At 48.3% G+C, this 19,165-nt stretch overlaps 1 protein-coding gene across 1 annotated transcript; it reads left to right on the top strand.

Moving 5' to 3' along the window:
- Positions 1–3,226: 3,226 nt before the first annotated feature.
- On the top strand, positions 3,227–19,165 carry SLC25A34 (solute carrier family 25 member 34; the record flags this gene model as incomplete). Its single annotated transcript, XM_082274811.1, has 5 exons — positions 3,227–4,110; positions 10,854–10,919; positions 17,881–18,033; positions 18,786–18,920; positions 19,001–19,165. Coding segments are annotated over exons 1-5 (942 nt in total), but the record flags the coding sequence as incomplete, so codon positions are not given.

The following is a 19,165-nucleotide window of genomic DNA, read 5'->3' as shown; positions in this document are numbered from 1 at the left end:
GGAGTCGGAGTGACTTGAGTCGCACTGATTAGAACGGCTCCATTGCCATTATGGGGGGGGGCGACTTGTCATGCGAATTTGAACTCTCAGATCGCAGCAGCGTGAACCTGGGCTAAGCCCCCCCCCCCCCTTCACATTGGCTGCGGCTTTGAAATCACACAATTTCAAAGACGAATGCCAGTGCGAACTTTGAAGAGATCTGCGCGGCTTCATGCCCGGATGTCAATTGAAGTCGCACCCAAAAAACGCCAAAATGACTTTTTCAAATCGATGCGGCGCTGCAAAGTCAGCATCGCATTGATTTGTACAATGCCATCGCCGGCAATGGGGTGCGACTTGTCATGCGGCATGACCGTCCAAATCAGATGACAAATCGCTCCAATGCGAAGGAGGGCTCAGCCCCAGTTCACACATATGAGATGACAGAAATCGCATGTGAATCACAGCTCTGCAAATCGCATGCAATGCCTGTGCGATGCGGATTCACCCATACAGATTGTACGTCTGAATTTGCATCGGATTCGGACACAACTCGCACCGGAACCTTTTTTGGGTCCGCAGTGGAATCGGATCGCATGGGTGTTCACACGTATGCGATCCGATTCATGTCCGAACTGACAGTTAGCACTGCGATATGTGAACTGATCTGGGGGTGTCGTTAACTTTGTATTGTCACCCCCAGTGATTCACATATGGCCGTGTGATCTGCCTGCGATTTTAATGCGATTTTGTGGATTTGCAGGGTTCCCGCATCGCATATGTGTGACCCGGCGGCATTTATTGTCAATGCTTAGCTGAAGCTGATTGGCTGCCATGCACGGCTGCACCAGATTCCGAGGGCTCCAGATTTAGTAAATCTCCCCCACCTGCAGCTTTCCATCCAATCAGAACGCAGGTCCGCCTTACAAATGACAGCAGCTGTGAGAGATCTGGGAAATCCTGAATAGACGACCTGCTGGGGAAAGCTCATTGTGGCTGATTGATTGCAGCCAATCAGATTGCATCTTCCTCTCTCACCTGTGCTGAGAATATTAAATGTGGAACTCTATTGGCTGCTGAGAATGTCGTCTCCGCCTTCCTCACCTGTTCTCCTATATTAGCTCCAGTGTGAGATGTCAGATGGAGAACTGCAAGTCCCAGCATGGAATCCTCACCTACCCCCAACATCCTCCATACTTCAATACCTTCAATGTCCGCTTTATTCCTAATTATATTCATGATGAAGAAATGAAAACTGAGAACCAAAACCGAAAACCTGAAATAATGACTGACAGAGGAACGCCAAACATCCAATCCCGTGTCAGAGATTCCCCCCCCCTCATTCTTATCAATATAATACTAATTATTGATTCGAATAAAATCCCGTTTTCATTTTCTGCCCATTTCCAACGAACCCGAATCAGAGTTCCTCCTGCACCCTCCCTCCTTATCATGTGCGCTCTTTATAAACGGATTCTTCAAATTTGTTCATCGACCAATCAAGAATGTGCGTTTTACTCGGCGCAAATACGGCTGTCACCGAATATCCTCCGAAAATTTCCATCGTATGCGTTACAGAGCGTCTTTCCGATCACCAGAAGATAAGTGGTTTTGTTATTTATTATCGAATCCCTTTTTTTTACATTTATTTATTTTATTCATTTTTTTTATTTATTTACTTTTTGCTAATATTTATTATTCTCTTTTTATTTAGTTTATAAATAAACAGTGTATTTATTTGGTGCTACACTTATTATTTATATGTTTTTATGTCCACTATACTACCTATGTGTAGGCCACCTTTAATAATATTGATCTGGCACAGCGCAGAATTTTGCACAATTTTATATCTACAGTTATTTATTTACTTTTTATTTGCATTTATTATTACTTTTCTTTATTTTTTTTTTTTTTTTTACTAATATTTCCTTTTTATTTAAATTTTATTATTTCCTATTTATTTACTTTTTTATTTACATTTATTATTTTTACAAATATTTTTTATATTTATTTATAGTTATGTATTTACATTTTATTTACAGTTTTTTTTAAACTAATATTTACTTTTTATTTAAATTTATCCTTTTACATTTATTTGATTAACTCTTTACTAATATCTATTATTTTCCTATTTATTTACAGTTATTTTTTATCTACATTTTATTATTATTTTTTTTTATTTATATTAACATTTATCTCCCTTTCTATAAACATTCAGTTTTTACTTATATTTAGTTTTACTTATTTATATTTATATATAAAATTTTTATATTTTACTTATATTTAGCTTGTGTTTACATGTTTTTACTAAAATGTATCTCCTTTTTATTAACATTTCATTTTTTTTTTTTTTTTTTCTTTTTTTACCCTTTACTATGTGTTTAATGTGTTTTTTTTTTTTTTATGTGTTTTTGTTTTTTTTTCTTTTCTTTTTCCATTTATTTACTGTTTAGAGCCGGTTCACATTAGCGCGACTTGTCAGTGACAAGTCGCGCTCCCTCGCGGTCCATTGACCGCTACAGAACCCGTTCTAATAGGAACGACATAGAAAAAGGGTCCTGTACTACTTCGGGGCGACCTCGGAGCGACTTGCATAGACTTCCATTATGTGAAGTCCCTGCAAGTCGCTCCGAAGTCGTGGTGCAATGTAATGCACAAGTCGCCCCCCGAAGTAGTAAGGACTCGTGTCACCTCAGTGTGAACCGTCTCTTATTAATATTTATTTTCCTTTTTTATTTACAGTTATTTATTTACATTAATTCATATTTACATTTGTTTACTTTTTACTAATATTTTTATTTACATTTTGTTATTTATTTTTTACTTATGGTTCTTATTTAGTTACATTTTGTTTACATTTATTTATCTCCTTTTTTTTTTTTAACATGTAATTTTTATTTACTTTTTACTAATATTGTTTATTTAATTGTATTTATTATAGTAATAATATTTTTTACATATAATTATTTATTTCGTTTTTAATAATATTTTTTTACATTTATTATTTATTTTTTAATAATATATATTTTTTTAAAATGTATTATTTATTTATTACTAATGTTTGTTTCCTCTTGTAATTGAACATGCTCAGGATACACAGAGGAATCAGGAAGGAAATAGATGTAACACGATTCCGATCTCGCCACAATTAAAATCTGATACAAATAAGGAAACATTGTTTCCCTTGTTGCATCGGTTAGTAAATTTAAAGGGGAAGGTCTCCAATGAAGTTGGGTTGATGTGCGAGGCTCCGCCTTCCTCTTGCACACAATATGAAGGTTCAGGAATAGGAGAAGGCAGCATTGTTTGGGAAATCCTCCCAGGGATACAATTAGGGAAGGCTGATGGTGGTGACCTTTCCCCCACATGTGATGATCCCTCTGAGCTGCGCCTGCACCCTCCCCTGGGCCATGGAGGTGTGAGCTGTGCCGAGGACAGAGATTGGTTGGGGACCCGGCGAGGAGGGACCGTCCAGGGTACAGATTGGTGTGTGAGAGGCGGCAGGCTGCATGGCTGACATCCCAGGAAACAGCTGAAGAGCTCCAAAACATCCAAACTTTCCTCCAGTGTTGGAGATAGAGGGGATGGAGCGGAGCCGGGACTGCGATCGGCCAATGTGGAGCGATTTTATCGCATCGTATCTGCTATGACCCGCTCTGCCTTGGATGGAATGTTGTCCCTCGCTGTAGTCCTTATCTTTGGGGTTTTATGAAACCTTACAGAAGCATGACCACCCCACCGCCTCCCCCGACCACCATCTCCATCTCTCCGCCGGTGGACTTCGTGTTGGGCGCCTCGGCGTGCTGCATGGCGTGCGTTTTCACGAATCCCCTGGAAGTGGTGAAGACGCGGCTGCAGCTGCAAGGAGAGCTGAGGTCCCGGGGAACGTACACACGACACTACCGGGGGGTGGTGCAGGCCATGGTGGCGGTGTGTCAGGCGGACGGACTGCGGGGACTGCAGAAGGGACTGACGGCCGGACTGCTGTACCAGGGAATGATGAACGGAGTCCGCTTCTACCTGTATTCTTATGCTGAAGATGTGGGGCTGACGCAGCAACCGGGGGGCAATGTGGCAGCAGGGGCGATCGCTGGAGCGCTGGGGGCGTTTGTCGGGAGTCCGGCATATCTGGTAAGACACCCCCCCATGCCCCCCTAAAAGCAGGCTTCCCCCTATACATGCTGTTCCCTTCATGTCCTCTATACTGCTCCAAAATACATTCCCCTATATGATTCCCATATACTGCTCCCCTGTACACACTGCCCCCCCTGTACACACTGCCCCCCCTGTACACACTGCTCCCCCTGTACACACTGCTCCCCCTGTACACACTGCTCCCCCTGTACACACTGCTCCCCCTGTACACACTGCTCCCCCTGTACACACTGCTCCCCCTGTACACACTGCTCCCCCTATACACACTGCTCCCCTATACTGCCCCCCTGTACACATTGCTTCCCTGTACACATTGCTTCCCTGTACACACTGCCCCCCCTATACACACTGCTCCCCTTTACACAGGTCTCCCCCTGTACGCACTGCTCCCCCTGTACACACTGCTCCCCCTGTACGCACTGCTCCCCCTGTACGCACTGCTCCCCCTGTACGCACTGCTCCCCCTGTACACACTGCCCCCTTGTATACACTGCCCCCTTGTATACACTGCCCCCTTGTATACACAGGTCTCCCCTATACACACTGCTCCCCCTAGACACACTGCTCCCCTTTACACACTGCTCCCCCTGTACACACTGCCCCCTATACACAGGTCCCCCCCTGTATACACTGCCCCCCTATACACAGGTCCCCGCTGTATACACTGCTCCGCTGTACACAGGTCTCCCCCTATACACACTGCTCCGCTGTACACAGGTCTCCCCCTATACACACTGCTCCGCTGTACACAGGTCTCCCCCTATACACACTGCTCCGCTGTACACAGGTCTCCCCCTATACACACTGCTCCCCTTTACACAGGTCTCCCCCTGTATACACTGCCCCCCTATAAACAGGTCCCCGCTGTACACACTGCTCCCCTATACATACTGCTCTGCTGTACACAGGTCCCCCCTATACACACTGCTCCCCTATACACAGGTCTCCCCCTGTACACACTGCTCCCCTATACACAGGTCTCCCCCTGTACACTCTGCTCCCCTATACTGCTCCAAAATACATTATCTATAACATTCCCCTATACACACTGCTCCCCATATGTCCTCTCTACATCTATTATGCCATTCCCCTATACAAAGGCTTCCCCCCTTTTTTATTCTGTGACCTCCATGGCCCCCACACTGCTCCCCTTTACAACTTCTATACATTCCACTATACACACACACTGACCCCCCCCCCCCCCCCATGTGTCCCCTATACTGTTCCCAAATACATTATACTATTCCCCTACACACGCTCCCCACATGGACTCTATACTGCTCCACTATATATTTTTTTTAAAACTATTCCCTTATACACACACTACCACCCCCCATGTCCTTTATACTACTCCTCTGTACCTCTTCTATACCATTCCCCTATACGCACTGCTCCCACCCCCTATACATCTCTTTACTGCTTTCCTGTACACAGTTTGTCCAATATCCACACTGCTCCCCTATAAACTGCCCTCAATACTCTTCCTATATGTTGTCCTCTAGACATCCTCTATATTCCTCCTATACACTGTACCCTATACATCCTCTATACTCCTCCTATACGCTATCCTCTATATTCCTCCTATACACTGTACCCTATACATCCTCTATACTCCTCCTATACGCTATCCTCTATATTCCTCCTATACACTGTACCCTATACATCCTCTATACTCTTCTTCTTATACGCTGTCCTCTATACATCCCCTATACTCCTATACGCTATCCTCTATACTCCTCCTATACGCTGCACCCCATACATCCTCTATACTCTTCCTATATGCTGTCCTCTAGACATCCTCTATATTCCTATATACTGCTATACGCTATCCTCTATACTCCTCCTATACGCTATCCTCTATTATTATTATTATACAGGATTTATATAGCGCCAACAGTTTGCGCAGCGCTTTACAATGTGAGGGAAGACAATACAGTTACAGTATAATTCAATACAGGAGCATTTAGAGGACCCTGCTTTATACATCCTCCTATCCACTGTCCTCTACACATCCTCTATACATTCTCCTATACGCTGTCCTCTATACTCCTCCTATACGCTGCACCCTATACATCCTCTATACTCCTCCTATACACTGTCCTGTATACTCCTCCTCTATGCTGCACCCTATACATCCTCTATAGTCCTCTTGTACGCTGTCCTCTATAGTCCTCCTATACGCTGTCCTCTATACTCCTCCTATACGCTGTCCTCTATAGTCCTCTTGTACGCTGTCCTCTATACTCCTCTTGTACGCTGTCCTCTATAGTCCTCTTGTACGCTGTCCTCTATACTCCTCCTATACGCTATCCTCTATAGTCCTCCTATACACAGTCCTCTATAGTCCTCCTACACGCTGTCCTCTATACATCCTTTATAGTCCTCCTATATGCTATCCTCTATAGTCCTCCTACACGCTGTCCTCTATAGTCCTCCTATACGCTGTCCTCTATAGTCCTCCTATACGCTGTCCTCTATACTCCTCCTATACGCTGTCCTCTATACTCCTCCTATACGCTGTCCTCTATGCTCCTCCTATACGCTGTCCTCTATGCTGTCCTCTATACTCCTCCTATACGCTGTCCTCTATACATCCTCCTATACGCTGTCCTCTATACTCCTCCTATACGCTGTCCTCTATAGTCCTCCTATACGCTGTCCTCTATACTCCTCCTATACGCTGTCCTCTATAGTCGTCCTATACGCTGTCCTCTATAGTCGTCCTATACGCTGTCCTCTATAGTCGTCCTATACGCTGTCCTCTATAGTTGTCCTATACGCTGTCCTCTATAGCAGTGGTCCTCAACTCCAGTCCTCAGGGCCCACTAACAGGCCAGATTTTAAGTATTACCTTGGGGAGATGCAGACTAGAGTACTGCAATCTCTGAGCAGCAAATGATATCACCTGGGATGTATTGCAGTTTTCTTGCAAACCTGGCCTGTTAGTGTGCCCTGAGGACCAGGGTTGAGGACCACTGCTCTATACTCCTCCTATACGCCGTCCTCTATACTCCTCCTATACGCCGTCCTCTATACTCCTCCTATACGCCGTCCTCTATACTCCTCCTATACGCCGTCCTCTATACTCCTCCTATACGCCGTCCTCTATACTCCTCCTATACGCCGTCCTCTATACTCCTCCTATACGCTGTCCTCTATACTCCTCCTATACGCTGTCCTCTATACTCCTCCTATACGCTGTCCTCTATACTCCTCCTATACGCCGTCCTCTATACTCCTCCTATACGCCGTCCTCTATACTCCTCCTATACGCTGTCCTCTATACTCCTCCTATACGCTGTCCTCTATACTCCTCCTATACGCTGTCCTCTATACTCCTCCTATACGCTGTCCTCTATACTCCTCCTATACGCTGTCCTCTATACTCCTCCTATACGCTGTCCTCTATACTCCTCCTATACGCTGTCCTCTATACTCCTCCTATACGCTGTCCTCTATACTCCTCCTATACGCTGTCCTCTATACTCCTCCTATACGCTGTCCTCTATACTCATCCTATACGCTGTCCTCTATACTCCTCCTATACGCTGTCCTCTATACTCCTCCTATACGCTGTCCTCTATACTCCTCCTATACGCTGTCCTCTATACTCCTCCTATACGCCGTCCTTTATACTCCTATACGCTGTCCTCTATACTCCTCCTATACGCTGTCCTCTATACTCCTCCTATACGCTGTCCTCTATACTCCTCCTATACGCTGTCCTCTATACTCCTCCTATACGCTGTCCTCTATACTCCTCCTATACGCTGTCCTCTATACTCCTCCTATACGCTGTCCTCTATACTCCTCCTATACGCTGTCCTCTATACTCCTCCTATACGCCGTCCTCTATACTCCTCCTATACGCCGTCCTCTATACTCCTCCTATACGCCGTCCTCTATACTCCTCCTATACGCCGTCCTTTATACTCCTATACGCCGTCCTCTATACTCCTCCTATACGCCGTCCTCTATACTCCTCCTATACGCCGTCCTCTATACTCCTCCTATACGCTGTCCTCTATACTCCTCCTATACGCTGTCCTCTATACTCCTCCTATACGCTGTCCTCTATACTCCTCCTATACGCTGTCCTCTATACTCCTCCTATACGCTGTCCTCTATACTCCTCCTATACGCTGTCCTCTATACTCCTCCTATACGCTGTCCTCTATACTCCTCCTATACGCTGTCCTCTATACTCCTCCTATACGCTGTCCTCTATACTCCTCCTATACGCCGTCCTCTATACTCCTCCTATACGCCGTCCTCTATACTCCTCCTATACGCTGTCCTCTATACTGACCTTCTCTATACTGAAGGCGGCCATAGACAAGTCGTGTGTTAGTTTTTGTTCTTGTTTGTTTCTTATCAGCCGGCCGGTTGATTGGACAAAAAATAATTCCTCCATCCACACAAGCGAGGTAGATGAAGAAACCTTTAAGCTGTGGCAGTTTTTCCTCCAGGGGAGATGAATGTGACTTAAAGGGAATACAATATTCCGCACTTCCAGGTCGGCACAGTGACCAATCAGAGCCCGGCTTTTATTAGCGGTCAGATCATTATTACGAAAGTCTCAAAATTGTTGCTGGAATTTTTTTTTTAAATTGGTAATAATGAAGAAATTATTTTTATCGCTCGTTTGGGAATTGTAAACATTGATTAATTTTTTTCGCTCGTTCGCTTTATGTTTTCGCTGAGAATTCGCCCGGCGCTTGGTTATGCCAAACAATCCTGCGACGCCCCAATCTATGAATCCGATGTAGCAAAATGAAACTTGTGACATTGTATCACTCTTACTACTGTGTAGGTGTGTTTATTAATGGGTCAGAGGTCATGTATGCTTCCCCTCCCCCGAGGGTCACATCGCTCACGTCTCCCCCCATCCTGACTCAACGACTTGTGAGGGAATTATGTGAGCTTTGCACAAAACTTCCCGCAGAATCAGCACTTCTCAGTTCCCGAATTCAAGAACCTCAGATGCACGTGCAGACTATGATTGTGGGGGAGGGGGGTATAAAAGGACATGCAGACTATGGGGAGGGGACATATATGTACACAGACTATGGGGGGATATAGAAGTACATTCAGACTATGGGGGGGGGGGGGGTATATATATAAAGACATGCAGACTATGGGGGGGATATATATTAGGACATGCTGACTATAGGGGGGGGGGGGTATATAAGGACATGCAGACTATAGGGGGATATATATTAAGACATGCCGACTATGGGGGGGGGGGTATATAAGGACATGCAGACTATAGGGGGATATATAATAGGACATGCAGACTAGGGGAGGGGGGGTTATATAAGTACATGTAGACTATTGGGGATATATAAGGACATGTCATGTAGAATATAGGGGGGGGGTAAATAAGAACATGTAGACTATAGGGGGAAATATATAAGTACATATAGACTATGGGGGGGGGGGGACATGCAGACCATGGGGGGGGATATATAAGGTCATGCAGACTATAGGGAGGGGTATATAAGGAAAAACAGCCTGAGGGGGATGGTTATATAAGGATATACATGCTATGGGGGGTATATTAGGACATGTACATTCAGACTATGGGGGGGGGGGGGGTATATATATAAAGACATGCAGACAATGGGGGGGATATATATTAGGACATGCCGACTATGGGGGGGGTATATAAGGACATGCAGACTATAGGGGGATATATATTAAGACATGCCGACTATGGGGGGGGGATATATAATGACATGCAGACTATGGGGGGTTTTATAAGTACACAGACCATAGGGGGAGCTATATAAGGTCATGCAGACTGTTGGGGGGGAGGGGTATGTATGGACATACAGACTTTGGGGGTATATAAGGACACACTGATTGGACTATGGTTATTGGATGATGGTGGAGGGGGGTTGGATAGTAGCTGGGTAGAGGGATGATGGTCAGGTAGTTGGGTGGAGGTATAATGGCAGGTGGGAGGATGGATGGAGGTTGGATGGATGATGTTTGGGTGGGTGGATAGTCATTGGGGGGTTAGATAATGGGTGGGGTGGAGGGTTGATAGTTGATGGTTGGGGTATGGATGGTGGTTGGGTAGATGGATGACGGTTGGGGGGGGGGGGGTGTTTGGTGGTTGGTTTGGTGTATAACGGCTGGCGAAGTTGAATGATGATTGGGTGGATGGATGACGGTTGGGTGGAAGAAAGGCGGAAGGGTTTATGGATAAAGGTTGGGTGGAGGGATGGCCGTTGAGGTGGAGAGATGTCAGCTGGGGGTTGGGTGGATGGATGGCGGTTGGGTAGATGGATGATGGTTGGTTGGGTGGATGGATAATGGCTCGGGGAGTTGGATGACGGGTGGGTGGATGGATGGTGGTTGGGGGGTTAGATGATGGTTAGGTGGATGGATAATGGCTCGGGGAGTTGGATGACTGTTGGGTGGATGGATGGTGGTTGGGGGGTTAGATGATGGTTGGGTGGATGGATAATGGCTCGGGGAGTTGGATGGCGGTTGGGTGGATGGATAATGGCTCGGGGAGTTGGATGACTGTTGGGTGGATGGATGGTGGTTGGGGGGTTAGATGATGGTTGGGTGGATGGATAATGGCTCGGGGAGTTGGATGACGGTTGGGTGGATGGATGGTGGTTGGGGGGTTAGATGATGATTGGGTGTTTAAATCCATCTCTCGTTTCCTTTTCCTGCTCTATATAACGTTTGCTGTCTCCCGGCAGGTGAAGACTCATCTCCAGGCGCAGTCTGTGGCTGCCATCGCTGTTGGACATCAGCACAATCATCAGGTGAGAGAGAGAAGTTCCTATTCCCCGACCTTCTGCAGGACATTGCTGTGCACTCCCCATACTATTACCTCTGTAGATGTATATTATATTATATTATCTTCAGTATGTAGAGGAGATAGGATGTGGAAGGGGGGCTGAAGAAGAAGAGCTAGAGGTGGATATTTTCTATATGAGGAAGGGCAATAGGCAAACTTGGCTCCATAACAGCTGTAGGACCAACAAGTCCCATGAGGCAATGTAAGACTCTGACTTCCACAACTCAGAGGGGGTGTACACTCCCCGGCCAATTTATTAGGTCCTTCTTGCTAGTAGCGGGTTGGACCCCCTTTATTAGGTGCACCTTGCTAGTTGCGGGTTGGGCCCCCTTTATTAGGTCCTCCTTGCTGGTAGCGGGTTGAACCCCCTTTATTAGGTCCTCCTTGCTGGTAGCGGGTTGAACCCCCTTTATTAGGTCCTCCTTGCTAGTAGTGGGTTGGGCCCCCTTTATTAGGTCCTCCTTGCTAATAGCGGGTTGAACCCCCTTTATTAGGTCCTCCTTGCTGGTAGCGGATTGAACCCCATTTATTAGGTCCTCCTTGCTAGTAACGGGTTGGACCCCCTTTATTGGGTGCACCTTGCTAGTTGCGGGTTGAACCCCCTTTATTAGGTCCTCCTTGCTGGTAGCGGGTTGAACCCCCTTTATTAGGTGCACCTTGCTAGTTGTGGGTTGGACCCCCTTTATTAGGTCCTCCTTGCTAGTAGTGGGTTGGACCCCCTTTTATTAGGTCCTCCTTGCTAGTAGTGGGTTGGACACCCTTTATTAGGTGCACCTTGCTAGTTGCGGGTTGAACCCCCTTGATTAGGTGCACCTTGCTAGTTGCGGGTTGGACCCCCTTTATTAGGTCCTCCTTGCTAGTAGCGGGTTGGACCCCCTTTATTAGGTCCTCCTTGCTAGTAGTGGGTTGGGCCCCCTTTATTAGGTCCTCCTTGCTGGTAGCGGGTTGAACCCCCTTTATTAGGTCCTCCTTGCTGGTAGCGGGTTGAACCCCCTTTATTAGGTCCTCCTTGCTAGTAGTGGGTTGGGCCCCCTTTATTAGGTCCTCCTTGCTAGTAGAGGGTTGAACCCCCTTTATTAGGTGCACCTTGCTAGTTGCGGGTTGAACCCCCTTTATTAGGTCCTCCTTGCTAGTAACGGGTTGGACCCCCTTTATTAGGTGCACCTTGCTAGTTGCGGGTTGAACCCCCTTTATTAGGTCCTCGCTGGTAGCGGGTTGAACCCCCTTTATTAGGTGCACCTTGCTAGTTGCGGGTTGGACCCCCTTTATTAGGTCCTCCTTGCTAGTAGTGGGTTGGACCCCCTTTTATTAGGTCCTCCTTGCTAGTAGTGGGTTGGACCCCCTTTATTAGGTGCACCTTGCTAGTTGCGGGTTGGACCCCCTTTACAGGGCCAGATTAACGTAGGGGCTATTGGAGCTGCAGCTCCAGGCCCCTACCTTTATATAGGCCCCGGGTTGGCCATATTCACTGTTACCGCTCTTCTGTCACTTGTAAACACAGAAGTCTGGCTTCTATGCTCGCTTCCCCAGGCAGCACCCTCAGAACCTCCCCACACAGCGCGAAGGCCGGACAAGGAGGGACAGTTGCCGATGCATGGATGTGTTTATGAGCTTCAGAGACAGCATCCCATGTGGAATTAGGCATGCATGGCTGCACCCTTCCTCCTCTGGGTGCATGCCAAGGCACGGCCCTTAAGGCCCTTCAAAATCCTCAGCACCAAGCCCATGATGCTCTTAATCCGGCCTGCCCCTTTATTAGGTCCTCCTTGCTAGTAGTGGGTTGGACCCCCTTTATTAGGTGCACCTTGCTAGTTGCGGGTTGGACTCCCTTTATTAGGTCCTCCTTGCTAGTAGCGGGTTGGACCCCCTTTATTAGGTGCACCTTGCTAGTAGTGGGTTGGACCCCCTTTATTAGGTCCTCCTTGCTAGTAGCGGGTTGGACTCCCTTTATTAGGTCCTCCTTGCTAGTAGCGGGTTGGACCCCCTTTATTAGGTCCTTCTTGCTGGTAGCGGGTTGAACCCCCTTTATTAGGTCCTCCTTGCTAGTAGCGGGTTGGACCCCCTTTATTAGGTCCTTCTTGCTGGTAGCGGGTTGGACCCCCTTTATTAGGTCCTTCTTGCTGGTAGCGGGTTGAACCCCCTTTATTAGGTCCTCCTTGCTAGTATCGGGTTGGACCCCCTTTATTAGGTGCACCTTGCTAGTAGTGGGTTGGACCCCCTTTATTAGGTCCTCCTTGCTAGTAGCGGGTTGGACCCCCTTTATTAGGTCCTCTTTGCTAGTAGCGGGTTGGACCCCCTTTATTAGGTCCTCCTTGCTAGTAGCGGGTTGGACTCCCTTTATTAGGTCCTCCTTGCTAGTAGCGGGTTGGACCCCCTTTATTAGGTGCACCTTGCTAGTTGCGGGTTGGACCCCTTTTATTAGGTCCTCCTTGCTAGTAGCGGGTTGGACCCCCTTTATTAGGTGCTCCTTGCTAGTAGCGGGTTGGACCCCCTTTATTAGGTGCACCTTGCTAGTAGCGGGTTGGACCCCCTTTATTAGGTGCACCTTGCTAGTAGCGGGTTGGACCCCCTTTATTAGGTACACCTTGCTAGTAGTGGGTTGGACCCCCTTTATTAGGTCCTCCTTGCTAGTAGCGGGTTGGACCCCCTTTATTAGGTGCACCTTGCTAGTAGCGGGTTGGACCCTCTTATTAGGTCCTCCTTGCTGGTAGCGGGTTGAACCCCCTTTATTAGGTCCACCTTGCTAGTAGCGGGTTGGACCCCCTTTATTAGGTCCTCCTTGCTAGTAGCGGGTTGGACCCCCTTATTAGGTCCTCCTTGCTAGTAGCGGGTTGGACCCCCTTATTAGGTCCTCCTTGCTAGTAGCGGGTTGAACCCCCTTTATTAGGTCCTCCTTGCTGGTAGCGGGTTGAACCCCCTTTATTAGGTGCACCTTGCTAGTTGCGGGTTGGACCCCCTTTATTAGGTGCACCTTGCTAGTAGTGGGTTGGACCCCCTTTATTAGGTCCTCCTTGCTAGTAGCGGGTTGGACCCCCTTATTAGGTCCTCCTTGCTAGTAGTGGGTTGGACCCCCTTTATTAGGTGCACCTTGCTAGTAGTGGGTTGGACCCCCTTTATTAGGTCCACCTTGCTAGTAGCGGGTTGGACCCCCTTTATTAGGTCCTCCTTGCTAGTAGCGGGTTGGACCCCCTTATTAGGTCCTCCTTGCTAGTAGCGGGTTGGACCCCCTTTATTAGGTCCACCTTGCTAGTAGTGGGTTGGACCCCCTTTATTAGGTCCTCCTTGCTAGTAGTGGGTTGGACCCCCTTTATTAGGTGCACCTTGCTAGTAGCGAGTTGGACCCCCTTTATTAGGTCCTCCTTGCTAGTTGCGGGTTGAACCCCCTTTATTAGGTCCTCCTTGCTGGTAGCGGGTTGAACCCCCTTTATTAGGTCCTCCTTGCTAGTAGTGGGTTGGACCCCCATTATTAGGTCCTCCTTGCTAGTAGTGGGTTGGACCCCTTTATTAGGTCCTCCTTGCTAGTAGCGGGTTGGACCCCCTTTATTAGGTCCTCCTTGCTAGAAGCGGGTTGGACCCCCTTTATTAGGTGCTCCTTGCTAGTAGCGAGTTGGACCCCCTTTATTAGGTCCTCCTTGCTAGTAGTGGGTTGGACCCCCTTTATTAGGTCCTCCTTGCTAGTAACGGGTTGGACCCCCTTTATTAGGTCCTCCTTGCTAGTAGCGGGTTGGACCCCCTTTATTAGGTGCACCTTGCTAGTAGTGGGTTGGACCCCCTTTATTAGGTACACCTTGCTAGTAGCGGGTTGGACCCCCTTTATTAGGTCCTCCTTGCTATTAGCGGGTTGGACCCCCTTTATTAGGTGCACCTTGCTAGTAGCGGGTTGGACCCCCTTTATTAGGTCCTCCTTGCTAGAAGCGGGTTGGACTCCCTTTATTAGGTCCTCCTTGCTAGTAGCGGGTTGGACCCCCTTTATTAGGTCCTCCTTGCTATTAGCGGGTTGGACCCCCTTTATTAGGTGCACCTTGCTAGTAGCGGGTTGGACCCCCTTTATTAGGTCCTCCTTGCTAGAAGCGGGTTGGACTCCCTTTATTAGGTGCTCCTTGCTAGTAGCGGGTTGGACCCCCTTTATTAGGTGCTCCTTGCTAGTAGTGGGTTGGACCCCCTTTATTAGGTCCTCCTTGCTAGTAGCGGGTTGGACCCCCTTTATTAGGTCCTCCTTGCTAGTTGCGGGTTGGACCCCCTTTATTAGGTGCACCTTGCTAGTAGCAGGTTGGACCCCCTTTATTAGGTCCTCCTTGCTAGTAGCGGGTTGGACCCCCTTTATTGGGTGCACCTTGCTAGTAGCAGGTTGGACCCCCTTTATTAGGTCCTCCTTGCTAGTAGCGGGTTGGACCCCCTTTTATTAGGTGCTCCTTGCTAGTAGCGGGTTGGACCCCCTTTATTAGGTGCTCCTTGCTAGTAGCGGGTTGGACCCCCTTTTATTAGGTGCTCCTTGCTAGTAGCGGGTTGGACCCCCTTTATTAGGTGCTCCTTGCTAGTAGCGGGTTGGACCCCCTTTATTAGGTACACCTTGTTAGTTGCGGGTTGGACCCCCTTTATTAGGTCCTCCTTGCTAGTAGCGGGTTGGACCCCCTTTATTGGGTGCACCTTGCTAGTAGCAGGTTGGACCCCCTTTTATTAGGTGCTCCTTGCTAGTAGCGGGTTGGACCCCCTTTATTAGGTGCTCCTTGCTAGTAGCGGGTTGGACCCCCTTTTATTAGGTGCTCCTTGCTAGTAGCGGGTTGGACCCCCTTTATTAGGTGCTCCTTGCTAGTAGCGGGTTGGACCCCCTTTTATTAGGTGCTCCTTGCTAGTAGCGGGTTGGACCCCCTTTATTAGGTGCTCCTTGCTAGTAGTGGGTTGGACCCCCTTTATTAGGTCCTCCTTGCTAGTTGCGGGTTGGACCCCCTTTATTAGGTGCACCTTGCTAGTAGCAGGTTGGACCCCCTTTATTAGGTCCTCCTTGCTAGTAGCGGGTTGGACCCCCTTTATTAGGTCCTCCTTGCTAGTAGCGGGTTGGACCCCCTTTATTAGGTCCTCCTTGCTAGTAGAGGGTTGGACCCCCTTTATTGGGTGCACCTTGCTAGTTGCGGGTTGGACCCCCTTTATTAGGTGCACCTTGCTAGTAGCAGGTTGGACCCCCTTTATTAGGTCCTCCTTGCTAGTAGCGGGTTGGACCCCCTTTATTGGGTGCACCTTGCTAGTAGCGGGTTGGGACATTATAGGACATGGCTGTGCTGGGGGAGGGAGACCAGGGACATATATATATATATATATATATAGGGGACACTGCAGGGTGTGGCTGTGTTTTGCTCGCTGCTTTCCCAGATCCAAAGTCCTCGTGCGGGACGGAGATGAACTCGGAGTAATGATTAATCCAATGACGTTTTCCACCTCTGGGCCAGTGCCAGGTAATGCCCCAGTGTGCCCGGGACAGGTAACCCCTTCACTGCCCAGCAGGAATAGCAGATCATTTAAAAAAAACGTAATTTTTTTTATTTTAAATAATAGGTAAGGGAGGGTTAGAACCCCTGTGTGTGTTTTTTTCCTCTGTTGGTTGAACTGGATGGACTTGTCTCTTTTTCAGCCAGATTAGGTGTGTAACCGCAGTCATCTGTGTTCCATTGGGGGGATTTCCCTTCACTTCCTGTCCCATAGCCAAAACAGGAAGTGAGAGGGAATCCCTCCAAAGTCAGGGAATCTCTGGTTGTCACCAGAACTAGTGTCCCCATTGGAAGATTTTCCCTCTATTCTAATGAGAACCCTAAATTTGGGAATTATTTTGAGGCTGTGATGAAGCGGTGCAGGGAGGTCCCTCTCAGATTCCTCAAAGTTCCATCGCTGCCTGCTGGGACTTGTAGTTCTCAGGGAGGTGACGGGCCGCGGTTTGCTCAGTGAAGCCTCAAATCTCACATTATATAAAAATAACTTTCTGTGTCACTGGATGGATCAGCTTGTATGGGAGGATATTTATCACTGAGCGCCCCTCCAGCTGGTCTGACATCACCCCCCCCCCCCCCCCCCCCCCCCCGTGAATCTCACCGTCCACCCATTGGACAGTTATGATGCTGTAAATCCCATTTCTGAGTCTCCGGAGAAAATCTTCATGTTTTATCCTCATTCCTAATCTTGATTTGACATCATTTCTGATATCAGTGGTCAGGCTGTGCTCTGATCATATATATATATATATACCTCCTCTCCTCCGCCTTCCTCTCCTCTCCCCTCCCTTAATTTCTTCTTCGCTCTCTCTCTCTCTCTCTTTCTCGCGCTCGCTCTCTCTCTTTCTTTCTCGCTCTCTCTTTCTCGCTTGCTCTCTTTCTTTCTTGCGCTCGCTCTCTCTTTCTCTCTCTTTCTTTCTCGCGCTCGCTCTCTCTCTCTCTCTTTCTTTCTCATGCTTGCTCTCTCTCGCGCACGCTCTCGCTCTCTCTCGCACTTTCTCTCGCATGCGTGCTCTCTCTCTCTCGTGCGCGCTCTCTCCATCTTTCATCTCCAGCCTCATGCTGGCAGTTGTAGTCCCACATGGGCAGAGCAGCTTTGTCCTGTAAAACATGGCCGCTCTCTGCTTTGTATTTGTGTTCTTCCGCCCTCCGTTCACCTTGGCTCCAGTCTCGGAGTACCTGGCCTGATAACTGATAGAACCAGTTAGAGGAGCCGCACCTGGCCACCTCCCAGTCCGGGCAGAGAGACCGACGCACATAGCGCGCCAAAGGCAGCAACTCAAATGGTTGCCATAGCCAAGAAAGAACTATTCAACTCCAGATTCCACAAATACCTAAAAATAAATTCTGAGCGATGTTCTGCAGATCTGTAGAGAGGTCAGTGATGGAATATTTATCTGTATATAATTCTGTATTATCAGTGAATATATTTCTTTGTCTCCCCAGAGTGTCAGCTCTGCCTTTGAGACCATCTACAAGAAGCAGGGAATTCTGGGTCTGTGGCGTGGGGTGAATGGCGCGGTTCCTCGGGTCATGGTGGGCTCAGCTGTACAGCTGGCGACCTTCGCCAACGCCAAGGAATGGGTAAAGAGGTGGAAGGTGAGGATTTCATATACATGACCCAAATGTCCTAAATCTTCTGTATATTACTGTGTGACGTCCGTGGTGACTTCTTTTTCCTTTTTCTTCTTCCTCTTCCTCCTCGTTCCTTTTCCTCTTTACTCCTCCTTTTTCTCTTTCCTCCTCCTCCCTCTTTTCTCTTTCCTCCTACTTATTTCTTCTTTATTTCTCCTTTTTCCTCCTCCTCCTCCTCCTCCTTCTTTTTCCTCTTTCCCTTCTCCTCCTCCTCTTTCTTCCTCCTTTTTCCTCTTTCTACCTCCTCCTCCTTTTTCCTCTTTCTTCCTCCTCCTCCTTTTTCCTCTTTCTTCCTCCTCCTCCTTTTTCCTCTTTCTTCCTCTTTCCTCCTTTTTCCTCCTCCTTGTCCTCTTCCTTCTATTTCCTCTCCTTTTTCCTCTTTCCCCCTTGTCATCTTCTTCTCCTCCCTCCTCCCTCCTCCCTCCTTTTTCTTTCCTTTCCCCTTCCTCCTCCTTTCTCTTCCCCTCTTTCCCCTTCCTCCTCCTTTCTCTTCCCCTCTTTCCCCCCCCCCTTTCTCCCCTCTTTCCCCCCCCCCCTTTCTCCCCTCTTCCCCCCCCCCCCCTTTCTCCCCTCTTCCCCCCCCCCCCCCCTTTCTCCCCTCTTCCCCCCCCCCCCCTTTCTCCCCTCTTCCCCCCCCCCCCTTTCTCCCCTCTTCCCCCCCCCCCCTTTCTCCCCTCTTCCCCCCCCCCCCTTTCTCCCCTCTTCCCTTCCTGCAGTGGTTCCCGGATGACAGCTGGTTGGTGCCCCTGGGTGCGGGTATGATCAGCAGTGTTGGAGTAGCGGCTGCCATGATGCCCTTTGATGTGGTCTGCACTCGTTTGTATAACCAGCCGGTGGACAGTGAGGGACGGGTAAGTGAACTTTGCGGGTGCAGGTGATAATTTGCAGCCATGATGGGTGTGGTGTCTCAGTGACGGTTGTGTGTTCGCAGGGTCGGCTGTACCGCGGCTTCCTGGACTGCTTTGTGAAGGTGACGCGCACAGAAGGGGTCCTGGCTCTCTACAAGGGGATTGTACCGGCTTATGTCCGCCTGGGACCACACACCATCCTCAGCCTGCTGTTCTGGGAGGAGCTACGAAAACTTACCTATTACTAC

The sequence above is a fragment of the Pelophylax lessonae genome (assembly GCF_965119305.1).
Source record: "Pelophylax lessonae genome assembly, chromosome: 12".
In the NCBI taxonomy this organism is placed as follows: domain Eukaryota; kingdom Metazoa; phylum Chordata; class Amphibia; order Anura; family Ranidae; genus Pelophylax; species Pelophylax lessonae.
This window is presented reverse-complemented; position numbering and strand designations above follow the sequence as displayed.